At 36.5% G+C, this 18000-nt stretch overlaps 2 protein-coding genes across 3 annotated transcripts in view; one reads left to right on the top strand and one right to left on the bottom strand.

Annotated features, from left to right (window-relative positions):
- LOC123549717 (dihydroorotate dehydrogenase (quinone), mitochondrial-like) overlaps window positions 1-11517 on the bottom strand; it is a 28282-nt gene extending 16765 nt beyond the window's left edge. For both annotated transcript variants that reach the window (XM_045338035.2, XM_045338034.2), the window contains exon 1: window positions 11358-11517. In XM_045338035.2, coding sequence (XP_045193970.1) covers window positions 11358-11390 — 33 coding nt within the window. In that variant the 5' untranslated portion in view covers window positions 11391-11517. The remainder of the gene's footprint in view (window positions 1-11357) is intronic.
- A 124-nt stretch (window positions 11518-11641) lies between these two features.
- Window positions 11642-18000, top strand: part of LOC123549716 (ATP-dependent RNA helicase DDX1-like) — a 193714-nt gene continuing 187355 nt past the window's right edge. The window contains exon 1 of the mRNA XM_045338033.2: window positions 11642-11728. Coding sequence (XP_045193968.2) covers window positions 11713-11728 — 16 coding nt within the window. The 5' untranslated portion in view covers window positions 11642-11712. The remainder of the gene's footprint in view (window positions 11729-18000) is intronic.

An 18000-nucleotide genomic window follows, 5' to 3' on the forward strand; every position in this document is an offset into this window, starting at 1 on the left:
TTATATGACCCTTCTGAGAAAAGTAACCTACCAGATGAAGTAATTTTCGTTGCTGGTATACTCTGAGGGAGTAAGCTCCTTTGTGGTAGATATGTTTAAAGATGCTGTTGTAAGCATGGACATGGTGACCACAAGGAAGGTTGAGACTGAGGCTGTTTAGAGCCTCGGTAATACAGTCACGTCTGGACAGTCAGGTTCAGTGCCTACTATAGGGCAGCCAAGTTCATGGTCTAAGGTCCTATCCCTCGGAGGACAAACTAAAACCACTTGCCGTGCCTACGGGTGCGACAGGTACCTCTGACTCTACAAAGGGTCTGGGATCTAGCCTTCAGAGTTTGATCTCGGTACCATATCAAGGAGCTCCGAGGGATAAAACTGGACTGTATAGTTGGTAGTTCTCGGTAATGGAGCTGAGTGATGAGTGGAAACAAGATTAGAGATTGCTGTTTGTTTTGGATTGGTAACGAGGTAGGACAGATCTGGCATGGTCCGATCTGTTTCGTGCCAGTCAAGCGGCTGAGTCAAATCGGGGAAACAAGGAACAATTTCTTCTGTTAGATTGTGTTTTATGTTAATGTGACTTAGGTCAAGATGGCATTCATCTTGGTATCCTGAAAAGTCTGAAGGAGGAAGCTATTGATCTCAGTCATAGCCTTCCCTCTTTGGGGCATCAGACTCTGAAACAGATTAGTCCGGTGAAACCTAGCCTCGTCTAAGAGACCCCAGACGAGGAAAATATGGCCTCACATAGTTTTACTAGGATAGGGCAGGCACTGCAAGCCCCTGTCACAGAGGAGACTTGAGCTCTGCTTGGACTAGCAGTAAGGTTACCTCTGAAGCCTCCCTCTGTTAGGCAAAGCTCAGATAGAGGCAACTGTGTGAGGTAAGGGTCAGCCGCCTGTTTGACTGAAGATTGTTTTATGGTAAATGTTGGGCTGCTGACCATTCTTGGAGTAGGGACAGTTCTTATGATAGCATTGATTATCTTTAGAAGAACTGAGTCTGTTTAGGCCATAGGGGCTGATCCCGGTGCACTATGGATGTGGAGATCCATGGTCGCCGGTAGCGGTGGTATTGTGGCTGAAGTGACACAATACTAGTACTGGTTAAACCCAGGAACATCTCATATTTATGAGCAAGAGACCATGGTATAGTTCCTTGGTCTAAGACACCATGATCTACTTCCATGGTGTAGGGACTACCTCCTTTCAATAGGACGGGGAGGAGTGTAGTGCCCGCGTACAGTCTGGTACGGCCTACAGGGTGATAGCCTGAACCCGGAACACAGCAAGACTGATTTCCCTTGGCGCGGGCAGCACTGAAAGACGTTGCTCATGTTGCTGGTGTTGCTAGACCATATTATTTGGCTATTGTCCCGAAGAGCATAATTTAGAGACTGATTCCACCTGGTAAGTTTAAGTGGGCAAGTCCTTAAATCCACCAAGTACAATAATCTATCTATCTTCCGAAACCGTCGAACCCCTTGCGAGGACGTAGACGTTTTGCGCATCAAAATCATAAGAGAAAGAATATAGTGATAACAAGAGCTGTCGGATGACAGCGCGCTCGACTATTCGAAGAATTGATTGAAGAATGGGGTCAAAATATTTCCATAGATTTTCAGACAAAAGAAAAAAATGGATTAAACAAAATTTTTTCCTGTATTTGTGGATTTCGATTTGTCTTGCACTAAGTGGCAATGTGTGACCATGATGGCAAATATGTTATCAAGTTATATGTTAGGCAAAACATAGACTTGTATGAAAAGTTTAACTAATTTCCAAGTCCAAAAAGGGTCATAATTCAGTCAAAATAGTTGACAGAGTTATGTACACTTGCCTACAGATGGAAATCATGTTGATACACTAGTGTTAACAGTTTCAAAGCCACAGTTCAAATATTCTGACAAAAATTTCAAAGTCCAAAAAGGGTCATAATTCAGCCAAAATAGTTGTCAAGAGTTATGTACTCTTGCCTGCAGATGGAAATCATAATGATAAACAAGTGTTTAAAGTTTAAAAGCCATATGTCAAACAGTCTTGACAAAACATGGACATATACGAAAACAGAACCAATTTCCAAGTTCAAAAAGGGCCGTAATTCAGCTAAAAAAAAATGACAGAGTTATGTACTCTTGCCTATTGATAGAGACTATAATACTGAACAAGATATAAAAGTTTCAAAGCCATATGTCAAACACTTTACACAAAATATAAACTGGTACGAAAAACTTAACCAAGATTTCTAAGTCAAAAGGGGCCATAATTCAGCCAAAATGCTTGATGGAGTTATGTACTCTTGCTTACAACTGGATATGGTGATGGTAAACAAGTGTTGAAAGTTTCAAAGCTTTATCTCAAAAGACTTTGTCAAAATGTTGACTGGTACGAAAATCTTAACCAAGATTTCTAAGTAAAAAAGGGGCAATAATTCAACCAAAATGCTTGATGGAGTTATGTACTCTTGCCTACAACTGGACATGGTGATGGTAAACAAGTGTTGAAAGTTTCAAAGCTTTATCTCAAAAGACTTTGCCAAAATATGAACTGGTACGAAAAACTTAACCAAGATTTCTAAGTCAAAAGGGGCCATAATTCAGTCAAAATGCTTGACAGAGTTATGTACTCTTGCCTATAACTGGACATGGTGATGGTAAAGAAGTCAGGGTTAGATGCTTACTTTTTTTCTAACAATCCTGGCGGGATTCCTCCTTACAAATTCAGCTGTCCCTCCCTGATTTCAGGAATCCCTCCCTTTTCAGTGAACAATCGATAAAATCACTGGCTTTTTAATGGCTGGTTCCGTAACGCCATCGATAAATTTCCACATGACTTTTTGACAGGTAAACAAATAATCGCGAAAATACAGGACAACCGAAAGTGAGGCTACATGGTAAAACCCCGTACCCGGACCGTACCGTACATGTTAGACTGGTACCCGCTGTCTCTTCTGTGATTTCACACTATATATTTTATAGGATGCAGAACCAGTCTACGTACATGTATGTATTCGAGAGTAAACATCCGGACTGTGGTTAGAACAGATGTCTACTTCGAAAATCGTTTCAAAGCAAGGTTTTTCTGTCATTTTGGTATTTTTGGTAAGTTTTTTAGCTATACTGAACTGAAAACTTACTGTCCAGACGGGACAGCCAGCTTCCAAGTTCAGGAGGCCCTCCGCTAAAAAAGTTGTCCTCGGGATCGCGGGACTGCGTTAAGATCGGACCCTGCTGAAGTGTTGAAAGTTTCAAAGCTTTATCTCAAAAGACTTTGTCAAAATGTGGACTGGTACGAAAAACTTAACCAGGGTGTGACACCGATGCCGACGCCGTGGTGAGTAGGATAGCTCTACTTATTCTTCGAATAGTCGAGCTAAAAATTTAGAGTGGAGGAAACTAAAAAAATAACTTTGGTGAAATAAAAAGGTTAAAACTTGAGTTAGCAGGATAACTAGGGCGAGGCATGTTCAAGGCTGCAAACTGCGGCACTGAACTGCTCTAGGGTAGGGAGGTGGGCGACACTGGGGGGTAGTTGGTTCCAATGGTACACAGTTCTCGGAAAATAAGAACTTGTAATAGTCAGTGGTTGCAGTAATTAACCTATAACTTAGGGAATGGCCATAGCGGAAACATCGGGTAATTGGGGTAAGGTAATCTACGATTGGGATAGCAACCAGATCATGATGAATCTTATAGAAGAGTGATAACCTAGAATCTATATGCCTTAAATCCAGTCGACGAAGGTTTAGGGAGTGTAGCATATCCGTTACACTGGAAGTACGGCCGTAGTCAGTCTTGACCCAACGGGCGGCTCTCCTTTGGACGCTTTCAATTTGGTCTATCTGGGTTTGGGTGTGGGGCGACCATACCTTGGAGGCATATTCAAGCTGGGGTCAGACTAGAGTCTGGTAAGCAATGGTCTTAATGGGTTGGGATTTGACCTTAATGTTTCTTCTTAAGACCCCTAGGGTTTGGTTAGCTTTTTTGGTTGACCTATTTATGTGATTGTCCCATGATAGGTCATTTGAAATATCCACGCCTAGGTATTTAGCTGAGCTGACCGATTCAAGTTGGACTCCATGTAGGTAATCAAAACAAAGATACGTATAACATCTCTTTGAAAATGGTACTGATCGAACTGTCCAGAAGTGTGGCCCCTTAATGTGGTCCTTTTTTTTTGGGCATTCAAGCATCCAACACTAAACTGACAATCGGCAGAGCTCCAGATAAGATTTTAGGTTTAATGGTATTTTACCCCCTAGTTTTTTTTTTCAAATGGTATTTTACTCCTAGATGTTTTTTCAAAAGGGTATTTTAGAATTCTATATGGTTTTTCAGAATTCGAAATCATTTAAAAGGGTAATAATAATAACTGTTTGTATAATTTTCTGATATTCATGTGCTCCGCTGAAGTGCCTTTGTCGACCAATGCTGTTTTCCTGAATATTTTTGAGCCTTCATTCAAATAGTTTTAACATTTATTTTACTGCATACATTACATCTTACACTACATCTTAATTTCAGTTACTGACCACTGCGATATATTGTAATGTAATGGCCTATTATTTTATTATTGTGGGCCTGTTACTTTATTATTATGACATGTTCATACTTAAATTATTATTTTATTTTAAAGAGAAGAAAGAAAGGAAATTGTAATGTAATGGCCAGTTAAGCTTTACTTTATTATTATGACATGTTCATACTTAAATTATTATTTTATTTTAAAGAGAAGAAAGAAAGGAAATTGTAATGTAATGGCCAGTTAAGCTTTACTTTATTATTATGACATATTCATACTTAAATTATTATTCTATTTTCGAGAGAAGAAAGAAAGGAAATTGTAATGTAATGGCCATTCAGGACATAGTTATAAAGTAATATAGAAACAGTTCAGTATTCTAAAATATTGCTTCTCCGAAATATTATACATGTATAATTGTATATTGCTATCCTAAGGTTAACAAAGTACAGTTCTTCTCTGTACCAGGCATACAGGTAGCCAACTGGACGCTGGCATGTTTCCATTATACATTGCAGATTCATGCAGATTCAGCAGTCCGCAGAATGTCGTATCACCATATTTGTAATAACGCTCGGACATGATAGCTAATTACCAACAATGCTCTTGGCTATATTTCCTATATAACTCTGATTAGCGGGAACCGTTGAGGACAGCACGGGGAACAGAACTGAATAGACTCTATGAGTTATGGGTTAGCTATCATTGTCAGTGCGTCCCACTTTTCCGTTAAGAACCTGGGTTGAACATTAAATAAAAACTGTTGACTTACAAAGTGTTGTTTACTATTCCTTGTCACCGGAGTTTATTACGTGACAATTGTTTGGTGCCGTGACCAGGATAAGTGGGACCAAAATGAACTTTTTAAAATGGATTGTCGCTGTAACGATCTGTGAATACTGCCACTTCGATCACACGGACTATGAAGAAAACAACATGCCAGAAACTGTAAGTTACTTTTCCTCAATCTTCTCAGACAATTTTGCAAGCTGGAAATGTTTTCCTATTTCTATTTTGTACAGATTAACAAGAACAAAATTACTTTTTGGATATTTTTCATCGGCAAAACATAAAAATATATTTTCAAACAGTCTTTTTATATCTATGGCCAGAAAATAGTTAGATAGTAAAAAAAAAAAGAGAAAAGAAATAAAAAACAAGAGCACCGCCTTGCGGGTGCTGACGCTCATCTGATTTTTTTTGTATAATAGAAATATTGTCCTACCCATGATTTTCTAAGTCTAAAAAGGGCCATCACTCTTGCAAAAAGCAGGATAGAGTTATGTTTCTTGATATACAGTGTCCACTTATGATGGTGAAAAACTGTTGCAAGTTTTAAAGCAATAGCTTTGATAGTTTATGAGAAAAGTTGACTTAAACATAATATTCAACCAAGAAAATGATTTTTCTAAGTCCAAAAGGGGCAATAATTATTGCAAAAAGCAGGATGGAGTTATGTTGCTTGCTGTACAGGGTCAGCTTTTGATGGTGAACAAGAGTTGCAAGTTTTAAAGCAAGAGCTTTGATAGTTTAAGAGAAAAAGTTGACCTAAACATAAAACTTAACCAAGAAATCTGATATTTTCTAAGTCCAAAAGGGGCCATACATCTTGCAAAAAGCAGGATGGAGTTATGTTTCTTGCTGTACAGGGTCAGCTTATGATGGTGAACAAGTGTTGCAAGTTTTAAAGGAATAGCTTTGATAGTTTAGGATAAAAGCTGACCTAAACATAAAACTTAACCAAGAAAACTGATTTTCTAAGTCCAAAAGGGGCAATAATTCTTGCAAAAAAGCAAGATGGAGTTATGTTTCTTGATGTACAGGGTCTGCTTATGATGGTGAACAAGTATTCCAAGTTTCAAAGCAAAAGCTTTGACAGTTTAGGAGAAAAGTTGACCTAAACATAAAACTTAACCAAGAAATCTGATATTTTCTAAGTACAAAAGGGGCCATAAATCTTGCAAAAAGCAAGATGGAGTTATGTTTCTTGCTATACAGGGTCAGCTTATGATGGTGAACAAGTATTCCAAGTTTCAAAGCAATAGCTTTGATAGTTTAGGAGAAAAGCTGACCTAAACATAAAACTTAACCAGGCAACGCCGACGCAGACGCCGACGCCGACAACCGCTCAAGTGATGACAATAACTCATCATTTTTTTTCAAAAAATCAGATGAGCTAAAAAATGAAAAAGTTAGAAAATAGTAAAACTAAAAGAACAGAAATAAATGGAATTGTGTACTGTATGTTCTGTATGGCTATAGTATTGGAATTATTAGGGTTATCTCCTGTCTGTAGCACTGATTTAGAATGATTAGGGTTATCTCTTATTTATGAAGAAATCTTGGTTTGGGCATTGGTAAACTTGATATGTTTTTATCGGATTCAGTGCAAAATGCGTTACATAGAAATGTATTTGTTACTAATATATGTACCGGTTTTACCGCATGACATTTCATTTATTTTTTTTTGGTCATTCGTGAACAAAGTTTCATTTCGTCAGAGGTCAAATGTACATACGGTTGTCTGTTGTAATGAAAATAAGGATACTTGGTACAATATTTGAATTGCAAACTGGAAAACAAAGTTTATAGTCTATTTTTAGGACAGCTGGTTATCTGCATAGAAATGTTGTGTTTTTGGTGCATTGGGTTTAGGAATTATGCATATCATTTTGTGCATTCTCTTGGTTGGTTAATGTGAAAAAATGACAGCTTGTTGATTTTGATCATCAGTGGATAAAGGGTTACATTAGTATCCAGTCTGAAGGCTTCCTGAGGCAGGACGGTCTATTTTGCTGAAAATATGAGGACACCCATACAGGGGTGTGGAGTAAACTGTTTACTCCATCAGTATATTTTTTTTATTTTTTTATGACTTATGAATTCTGGAATAGGGGACTCCAGTGTAGAAGAATGGCAAATCGGCCATGTATAGTGACCAAGGTATTTGGTGTGCGCGAATGACGCATCCGACAGTGTTTACGTCGGCACTCAATCTGAGAAATAGACGCAGATAGCGTTGTGTATATAAAGGCATAGAGGTGTACTCTTAGACTAGTATATATTGTATTTGAGCAAAATAGATCTGTTTTTGTTTCTCAAGTTACGCCATAGGCACCTTGTCAACTCATCCAGGCTTGTCATTTTTCAATTACTTTTGGTTAACCATCATTTGTAAGTATCGGATGTAAGATTGTTTTCCTATCTAAATGTTAATTGGCTCCAGTCTTGTATTTTGATATAATACAGTACACATATTTATGCTAGGTACATCCTTTCCATCATTTCTTTTTGGAAAAGTTGAAAATTTAAGTAAGATATGCTTGCAAAATACATGAAGATTTAGGCTAGGTAACATAAGCAGTACACTTTAAGAACTGAGATAGTGTGTATTATAAACTGTAGTCAGAATGTTGCCAAAGGAGATATAACATGTAAACTCGCAAGAAATATATATTGTGACAGTCATAAATTACCCTAATGACACAACATAAGATTACATATATTGTAATATTCTGGTGAGACACAGTGAAGAAGAAATAACTTGCTAAATACGATGTTTTGGACATTTTATAAATTTTTAGCTCCAGTGATACAGTTTTTACAGAATGATAACTTCGTAAGTTCGAAAACGAATGTGATGAGAAATCTGTTCCTCAGTGACAATAACCTCTTTTAAAAACTGTTTTAATGAAAGTGACATCTTGGAACTTTTTTTAACTTATTGCATCCAAACTTGAATAGTATGGACATCAAACGTTTTATTTCTCCGATGATATTGATACAAATCCTGCCAGTACATATACTTTGATACTGTGAAAATCAGACAGTCCCAAGCAAAATGTATACTTTGATACCATGGAAATCGCACAGTTAAAAGCAAAAACGGTAGAAGAAGCGTGCATATATAGAACTTTTCATACATAAATCCTACAGAACTTTTGTGAAATCATATTACATAAATTACATACATTAATCATGCAGAACTTTTATGACTTCTATCTGGAGGCAGTTGACTCTTTGTGTTATGATACATAGTGTGTTTACCACTTCATACAAAGAGTACAAATATGTGATATGGAGAAGACAGGGGCGTAGACCTACGCAGTCTGTATGCTACAACCAACCTCGACGATAAACACGTAATATTGAACAACCCTAACACAGAAGAAAGTTTTTTTAAACAGCTGGCAGCTGAAGCCAGTAACACGCATACATCCAGTACATGTGAACTACACCCCTGGATAACTCGCCAAGGGGGCGTGAGGGAACTACATGACTGTACTGTTCATCCTTGGAGCTACGCACGTGAACCTCAAGCTCGTGGTAGTCCAAGTCTGGATTTAAACGCATTGGATTAAATAAATCTACATGCCGTTTTATTGGCTTATACATGTTACACTGTTTTTTTTATTGAATCGACATTATCGTACATTCATTACCTACAACACGGGAGATGTTACGTAAACAAAATTTACATTTAATTATAACAAGTCAATTGTACAATACTAGGATCAGCATGAACGCGGGATTAACATTTACTTTTAGAAGTGCGTTTGATGTCATATATATTTATTCTCCAGGCATAGTGACATGTTTCTTTTTGTTTTTTTTTTCCATATAAACATGCAGTCGTTGTGTAAACGAAATTACAGTTATTTTTTTTAGAAGTGCGTTGCCTTACAATCCTGGAATCATCACGGAATTATCATTTACTTTTTACAAGTGCGTTTTAGTTTTCATACAAACATGCAGTCATTGTGTAAACGAAATTACATTTACTTTTTAGAAATGCGTTGCCTTACAGTCCTGGAATCATCACGGAATTAACCTTTATTTTTTTTTAGAAGTGCGTTTTACTTTTCATACAAACATGCAGTCGTTGTGTAGACGAACTTACATTTACTTTCTTAAAAAAGTGCGTTTTAATTGTGACAAACACCTACATATATATTTTTTTTTCGTGAACTAGTGACTTTGATTTCTCCATACCGGAGATGTTGTGTATAAAAAAAACTAACAACATCAAAGATACCGAATGAATAGAAACATTATTTTCTCATGTTATCATAACGTATTCTGTCATTCATTAACTGCAATTACCAGGTATGCATTTCGCATTAATTCACAGCCGTTCATCCGGATATTATCTTTAGAAGTGTTATTATCTATGTATTTTCTTCATGATGCTTACAAATATGCGTAATCACAATTCCTATACGATCATGGTGTGATATTTCAAACATAATATTGCTGATACCATCTTTTTCTGCTCTGTTAAATGTAGAAGAAAGAAAGGAGTCAAGATAAGAGAATAGATTAAGAAATTAGGATATAAAAAAGAAGTATTTTATAAGTAGTGTTTTATAAGTGATTTTTTTTTGGTAAACCAGATCATATTCTCTATAAGTATTTTTTATACATCATAAGTACGCAGTCTAAATTACAATCGTTAAAGGATTTTTTTGATTTTTTTTTTCTTCGGAAGAAAGAAAGGAAATTGTAATGTAATGGCCTATTATTTTATTATTGTGGGCCTGTTACTTTATTATTATGACATGTTCATACTTAAATTATTATTTTATTTTAAAGAGAAGAAAGAAAGGAAATTGTAATGTAATGGCCAGTTAAGCTTTACTTTATTATTATGACATGTTCATACTTAAATTATTATTTTATTTTAAAGAGAAGAAAGAAAGGAAATTGTAATGTAATGGCCAGTTAAGCTTTACTTTATTATTATGACATATTCATACTTAAATTATTATTTTATTTTCAAGAGAAGAAAGAAAGGAAATTGTAATGTAATGGCCATTCAGGACATAGTTATAAAGTAATATAGAAACAGTTCAGTATTCTAAAATATTGCTTCTCCGAAATATTATACATGTATAATTGTATATTGCTATCCTAAGGTTAACAAAGTACAGTTCGTCTCTGTACCAGGCATACAGGTAGCCAACTGGACGCTGGCATATTCCCATTATACATTGCAGTTTCATGCAGATTCAGCAGTCTGCAGAATGTTGTATCACCATATTTGTAATAACGCTCGGACATGATAGCTAATTACCAACAATGCTCTTGGGTATATTTCCTATATAACTCTGATTAACGAGAGAGAAAGGAGAACCGTTAGGACGGCATGGGGAACCGAACTGAATAGACTATTAGTTATGGGTTAGCTATCATTGTCAGTGCGTCTCACTTTTCCTTAAGAACCTGGGTTGAACATTAAATAAAAACTGTTGATTTTCAAAGTGTTGTTTACTATTCCTTTGTCACCAGAGTTTATTACGTGACAATATCAACAGCCAGTGATACTTTGACTGTCAATGTTTTTTTCAGAAACACCAACATGTATGTGCTTCGGCTTTTTCAACAGTTACCTATTATATAACATAGATCACGTGCTTAGCAATAGGATTTGTTTGAGTCATCTCTTGTCACACACTAATATACTTGAAGAAGAAAATGGCATTATCTTACGATATCGTTTGCATTTGCTTTTGTTGTACTCGATTACAAAAAGGATGTGCTTGATTTACGATAAAATTGGATTACGCACTTAAATCGAGTAAAATACGTATCCCGTTTTTTCAATGCGTATCAGTACGCGTAGGTTTAATTTAAATGCGTTATTTGTAAATTTCAAATCGTATTTACGCAAATACGCATCTTATCTGGAGCTCTGAATTGGTTTTTAGAAAAATATTTATATATTATAAGCTGTGTAAAACATGTAAAACAACTCTCTTTCTAGACTATGGTTTGATGATGTTCAAATTTCAAGACGAATCCTTAAGTATGACTGAATTTTCTAAAATTCTGAATTACCCTAAACAACGAGGCTGTCGCAGCTCCACTCATTTTCGTATCTGTATTCTAATGACAACACTGGTCTCTCGTTTTTCTGTCTGTCAAATTACAAATTACGCAACTAACAATTCGTCCTCGCTTTGCGGCCTTCACCTTACACCATTTTTATAAAAAGCTACTCAAAAATTAAATTCGGATTAAAATCTTTCATATAGTTTGATGCCATTCGTTTTGAATCTTAAAAAAAATATGTTTATATAACAGCGTAAATATGTTAACTGAAGAAACTTTATGTCTTTTCTGCTAAAAGTCATAATTTGCTCATTTCTTGACTATTCGAATTTGCGGTCTACACTACAGTTTTGTCAGCAAAATGACAGCCTTCGAAGGTAATGCGATATTGTTCAACGTTTATTACTGATATTGATGGTCTAAATGATTAGAAATGCGATTCCAAAAACCACTTATACTAAACTTAAGGAACAAGCTAAAAGATTAATGCTGTTAAACTGTAACTAAAATGTAATCGGAGTTTGTTTCGACTGCCGGCATTTATTCAAGATGGCGGCGCCCATGAGAACCAAATGTCAGTTTTACTCAGTTTTATAAATTTTGGATGACAACTGTTTATAATGCCTCAGAATTCAAACTGTATATTGCAAAAATTCAAAAAAGCAATGGTGACGTCGTAATTAAGGTTTTGTTTAGTTAAAGACATTCAACATCGACTACAGATAACTCGCCAATAGCGGGTCACTATCTAAACTTTTAGCATATAGTGAAAAATGTTTAGACTTCCATGATATCTAAACCTACTAACACTTAAAACTATTGCTTGCATTCATTTAAATGTTTGATTTATTTGAATTATTCTTTCATGTCTGAAGTTAGGATGAAATATTTATACCTGTCTGATTTACCAATAGGGGGTCACTTTTGCCAATAGGGGGTCACCTAGTTTATCATATTTTCTATCCATTTAAAATAGTCTTTTTCTGACAAAACATGACTATGGTATTAGAAATAAACATTTCAAGACAGAATATAATGAGAGACAGTATGTTTACATTTCAAACAGGAGATATTAAGTCAAAGAATATAGCACTAGTTTTCACAGTTGTATTTCTATGCATAATTAGCACCACCTATATCTAAAACTAAAATCAAAATATTGATTCACAGAACCTTATTCATTTATCTACATTTGCCAGTTCAAACCAGTACAACATCAAATCAACCTTTGATTTGTATTTTTAAGCAAAATAAACAACCTTTTGATTATCCCTGAAATGGGTGATTCTCTATTGGCTGAATGGCCGCCTCTGTTTGATGGCACTTTTTTTGATTGAAGTCAATCTAAAATTCATAATCATATTATTCCTATGAAAGTGTGTGTTCCACTCTTCAAAATGGTACCAAATTTGTGTGGTTTTATCTAAGAAATTGTGAGGTATGCTAAAAAATATTCTACTTTGAAGAATTCAAGAGTGCTAAAATCCAAGTCAGGAAACATGGTTGCAAGAGTTATCTACTCATGGAACTCAAACTCATTAGATTAGATCCATTTTCTTTTGTTTAATAATTGCTAAATGATAAGTTTATATAACTGGATACTTAAACATTGTATACTCTTATATGTTTAAGAGAGATCCACATTTTATTTCCAAGTGACCCGTTATTGGCAGTGATTCTCTATTGGCGAGTTGACTGTACATCGTAACGCCAAACTGTCAGACTTGACATTTCTTTGACGGTGCGCAAGAAAAGAGAAAGTGAAAGAAAACTGCAAATAGTTAAAGCTAGAAGTTTAAGTCCCGGTCAAGATTGGTTGCAGATAGACGAAAGTTAGAACTGCGAAGAATTGTACCCAGTTACTTTCATGTCCATCAGGACAAGACCAATTCGGCTTCCGTGGCGGTACCAGGACACAAGGTCCTGCCGACATAGCTCAAGTCCGTCATGCGAACGCTTAATTCGTAACGGGGAAGGGTGTCCCCTTAGAAGGTCAGGTGGGAGATCTAGCTCATGCCAAAGAGGGGGCCTCAGCAACAGCTGCTGGTAGATCGTTCCATATACAGTGTCCGACAAATCAATTGCCCGGAGCCCGCGGGCTACCAGAAATTTTCGTCGGGCTACCAAAAAAATACCGGCGGAAGCCCGCCGCGCAACCATAAATTTGAAGCATCAGTAGCCCGGTTATTGTATATTTTACAAAACTTCCCAACAAAATCATCAACATCCGGTCGTTTACTCGATTGCAATAAACAACTTTCCATGTGTACTGATTAACGGGTCGTAAACCGTGCTATTAGTTTAACCCCGCCCATTTATCGATAATTTCAACGGTGGCCGCAGAAGCAGTCTCCGCCTACGAATATCAAATATGCAAACTATCGTGGACTGGTCTCCGCTCAACTAATCAAAGTAGACGGATTTAACGATCGTTAATTATGACCGATGTACCAGTCAAAATCTCTAAATTCAATCGGATCCTCTCGTACATTACCGACAACTGATTATGATAGGTACCACGCTTTCACTGCTTCGACAGTTCAAAGGCTGGGAACCAGCGTAAAATGAGTCATTAGTAACATATCTGTCAGCATGTGCGAAAAACACGTAAAACATAAAAACTGTCAATTTACTACACGAGTTTTTTTGTATAATGCCGATTTCTTTGGTTAATACCATTTCATGATTATGTGAACATTTAACTTTTTTTTTTTTTTTTTTAGAGATTATAGAATGTTTATAGAATGTACAAGTACTCAAGTTGATCTCAATATTGACACAGGTGGCAGTATCATTGAATCAATGATTGATTGCCAAGCACCAATCAGACTGGTCACCCCTTCCCCACCCTAAGACCCCTGATACCACCCTGAAAAAAATTCTGACATTCTCAGGTGTTCCTTAATATCCCCACCCTACAAGACCCCTGATACAACCCTGAATTTGTTTTCAACTATCAAACTACTGTTTTGATAGTTGATTTTTTTTTTCAGGATTGTATCAGGGGTCTTGTAGGGTGGGGATATTAAGTAACACCTGAGAATGTCAGATTTTTTTTCAGGGTGGTATCAGGGGTCTTAGGGTGGGGAAGGGGTGACCAATCAATGATACTGCCACCTGCGAAGATTGACAGTGACTTGCAATTTAAATACATTTTGTGAACATCTAACACAAATTATTTGTGATTACCGGTATAGAAAATATAAGTACTCAAGTTGATCTCAATACTGACAGAAATTTACAATTTTAATATTTTAAGACATTTAAGTTGTAAACTAAGAGATACTTGTGTAAAAATGTTTCTTTAATAAGATGTTGTATTAACTTCAACTTGTACTTCTATATTATGATTAAAGAGAATGAAATGTTTATCTTTGTGTTTTTAGATTTCTGTTATTAACAAAATATTGTTAAAGACCCATCTTATTCTCACATCTCAGTAAGTCGGGTACGGATAGAGCAAGTTAGTACATTCATGGTTAATTTTCTGGGCAACTATAAGAAAATGCTGGGCTACCAGAAAAAAAATCTGGTAGCCCAGTGGGCTACCAGTAAAATTATAAATTTGTCGGACACTGCATATATATAGCGGTGTAGTGCTTGGGAAGAAGCTGAACTTGAGACTGACTGTAGATGTAGGGTGTAGCACGAAACCAGTACCATGCTTGTGTCATGGCATGACCTTTCTCGGCATCAGATATTTGTCAGCACAAGGATATGGTCACATTATTCAACATCATTTATGAACTGGGGTGTCTGCATCCCTGTAAAGGGTTAGACATCTACATCTACTGTGTACTGCCCAAAAATCAGTTCTGATTATAAGTGGGAGGCGCTTTGTCTGGATCAGACTGTTAAAAGATGAGCAAGCTCATTAGGTGCAAAGTTAAAAAAGAACTATAATTACTAATATTAAAAACATAGATATAGATTAGAAGGTTACAGTTGCCAGTCTCTCAGTGAATAGAATCAAACTGGGGCAGGACTGTTTGTGTAGGGGAAGACCATTCCATGAACGTATTGTTCTTGGAAAAAAGGAGTTAGAATGGTATTGCTTATGAAATTGTGGGATCAAGTAGTTCAGATTCCTTGTAGGTGTGAGGTGGTTATCATCAACTGCAATAAGACTGTACTTAATTTTAAAAAATATATTTAGGGAATTTTTTATGCGGCGTTGTTCAAGGGATTGCCAGTTGAGATCTTGAAGCATTTTGGGTGACACTGCTTGTTTGACCATAGTTGTTAAATACGTATCAAGCTGCAGATCATTGTACTCGTTCAATTTTGTATGTGAGGGATTTTTGCCAAGGGTGCCATATAGAGGAACAGTATTCAAGCTGTGGGCGGACATAGGTGTTGTATGCTGCTTCTTTTACTTTTCTGTTGTTTGTTTTGACATTTCTTTTGATGAATCTAAGTCAGTTATTTGCTTTCGATGTGATGTTATCAATGTGTTTTGACCAACTTAGATCTTTACTTAGTGTGACAGATATTTAGCAGCTTCTGTAGTTTTGAATGCTATAGTATATAGTTATAGATGATAGGTTTTTTCTTTCGAGGAATCCTCAATACCTCACACTTATCCGGAGTCAACTCCATTGACCAGTCCTTTTCCCAGGCTTCTAGGGAATGGAGATCATTTTGTAGGGATTGGGAGTCAAGGGAGGATTTAACCATCAGATAGACAATAGTGTCATCTGTGAAAAGTCATGACTTACTTTTGATAAACTCTGGGAGGTCATTTATGGAGGCTAGGAAGAGACATGGGCCAATGACTGATCCTTGTGGAACCCCAAAAAGAACAGGAAGTTCATCTGAGGTGAAGCCATCATCAACTACTCGTTGGGATCGGTCCTTGAGAAATGACTTGATCCACTGGGATGCTAATGGGTGGACTCCCAGGGTATCAAGCTTATGGATCAGTTTATGGTGGTCAACCTTGTCAAAGGTTTTACTGAAGTTCATGATGATGACGACAGTCTGTTGGCCATTCTCAAGATTGTCAAATATCTCCTGTGTGAAACTTATAAGTTGTGTTTCACAGCTATGCTTTGACCTGAAGCCATGTTGGTACCTGCTAAGGAGATCATTTCTGTCAAAGTGGGACATGATATTTGAGACAAGAATATGTTCCATTAATTTAGAGGCAATACATGTTAGGGATATATGGGTCTATAGTTACTGGCCTTGGGTTTTGGACCTTTCTTGTAAACTGGTGCAATGATTGCTTTCTTCCAGTCATTTGGGACCTGTTTCAAGAGATAGTTGAAATATCTTTGTAATGATTGGGGCTATCTCTTGGTGAAGCTCTTTTAGTAAATTTGGGGAAATTTCATCAGGACCAGAGGCTTTATTTGGATTTAGCCCCATTAGTAACTCATTATGGCTAGACAGTAACGGAAGATAGATGGATAGATAGAATTACTGTCTAGAACGGCCAAGGCTATATACATGGCTGCTGTGTGAATAATATATATTACGGACACGGCAGCCATGTTCCTCCTTTATTATTCAGACGGCACCGGTGTCCCTTAGAAAATATTTGCATGTCAGCCATAATAAGATACCACTGGAGAGACCTACCTGCTGATTATGATAGTATGGATTTCGCGGTCTATTTTTAGATACATTTGAATTCCATTATTTGATGTATTTTAAGGCCCAGAATTAAATTATGTAAACAGGGCTCAAATTTAACTTGCAGATTTTAGCAAGTAGCTTTTTTTTCTTACTTGCTAAATCTGAAAATCTACTTGCAAATTTAGACTAAAAATGTTACAATGTCCTTAAAAATCGTGTTAGAACATTAATATTGTTTGCAGGGTTTTCCTTTACGCACAATTTTGTGCGTTTTAGCACACTGATTTTCAAAATCAGTGTGCCCAATCACATGATCGCGCTACGTCATTTTGTTCCTGCTACAAGCTCAAAAGTGAAAGTGGAATTAGGTAAACAAAAATTATAAATCAGGGCGTAAGTGTTTTATTCAATATATTGTGTTATTATCATGCACATGATTCGAAACCTATTTGAAAGTGCTACCCCCAGTACTACGATTTCTTCTATCAAAACCTTCTCGTTTTAATGCTCTTCCTGTTCAACCACTTTCGACATTGTGCGCTCTGAGGTGTTCTCACTGCAAGTCAAATGTGCTTGATATTAACGCAATATTATTGAATAAAAAACTTACACCCTGATTTATAATTTTTGTTACAATAACAAGATTCTCGACAGTTGAACAAAAATTTATTTAAAACTGGACTGCGAAATCTGTAGTTTTCCGTCATTCTCCGTATACAACTGATGTTTCCAGAATACGAGTGTACGGTGCAGTGATTAGGAACAACCAGCAAAGACTGCTGTGTCCCTTTGATTTTATAAACATCGCGACCATGTCCCTAAGATATTATTTGCATGACTGCCATGTAAAAGTCACTTCAGTCTAGAACACATCAACATGCTTCCAATGCGAAATTGTAAGGATACTTGACTTGTTATTTACCAGTCACTCATCACTAGCGCAGAGGCATACAGTCTGCCCTCCTGTCTGACTCAGTGACCATGATATCCTCTCAGTCACAACACTCATAAAACCTATAGTTAACAAAAAATCCCAAGACGTGTATAATTACAAAAATGCAGATTGTAG

Source organism: Mercenaria mercenaria, chromosome 6 (genome assembly GCF_021730395.1).
Source record: "Mercenaria mercenaria strain notata chromosome 6, MADL_Memer_1, whole genome shotgun sequence".
Taxonomy (NCBI): Eukaryota; Metazoa; Mollusca; class Bivalvia; order Venerida; family Veneridae; genus Mercenaria; species Mercenaria mercenaria.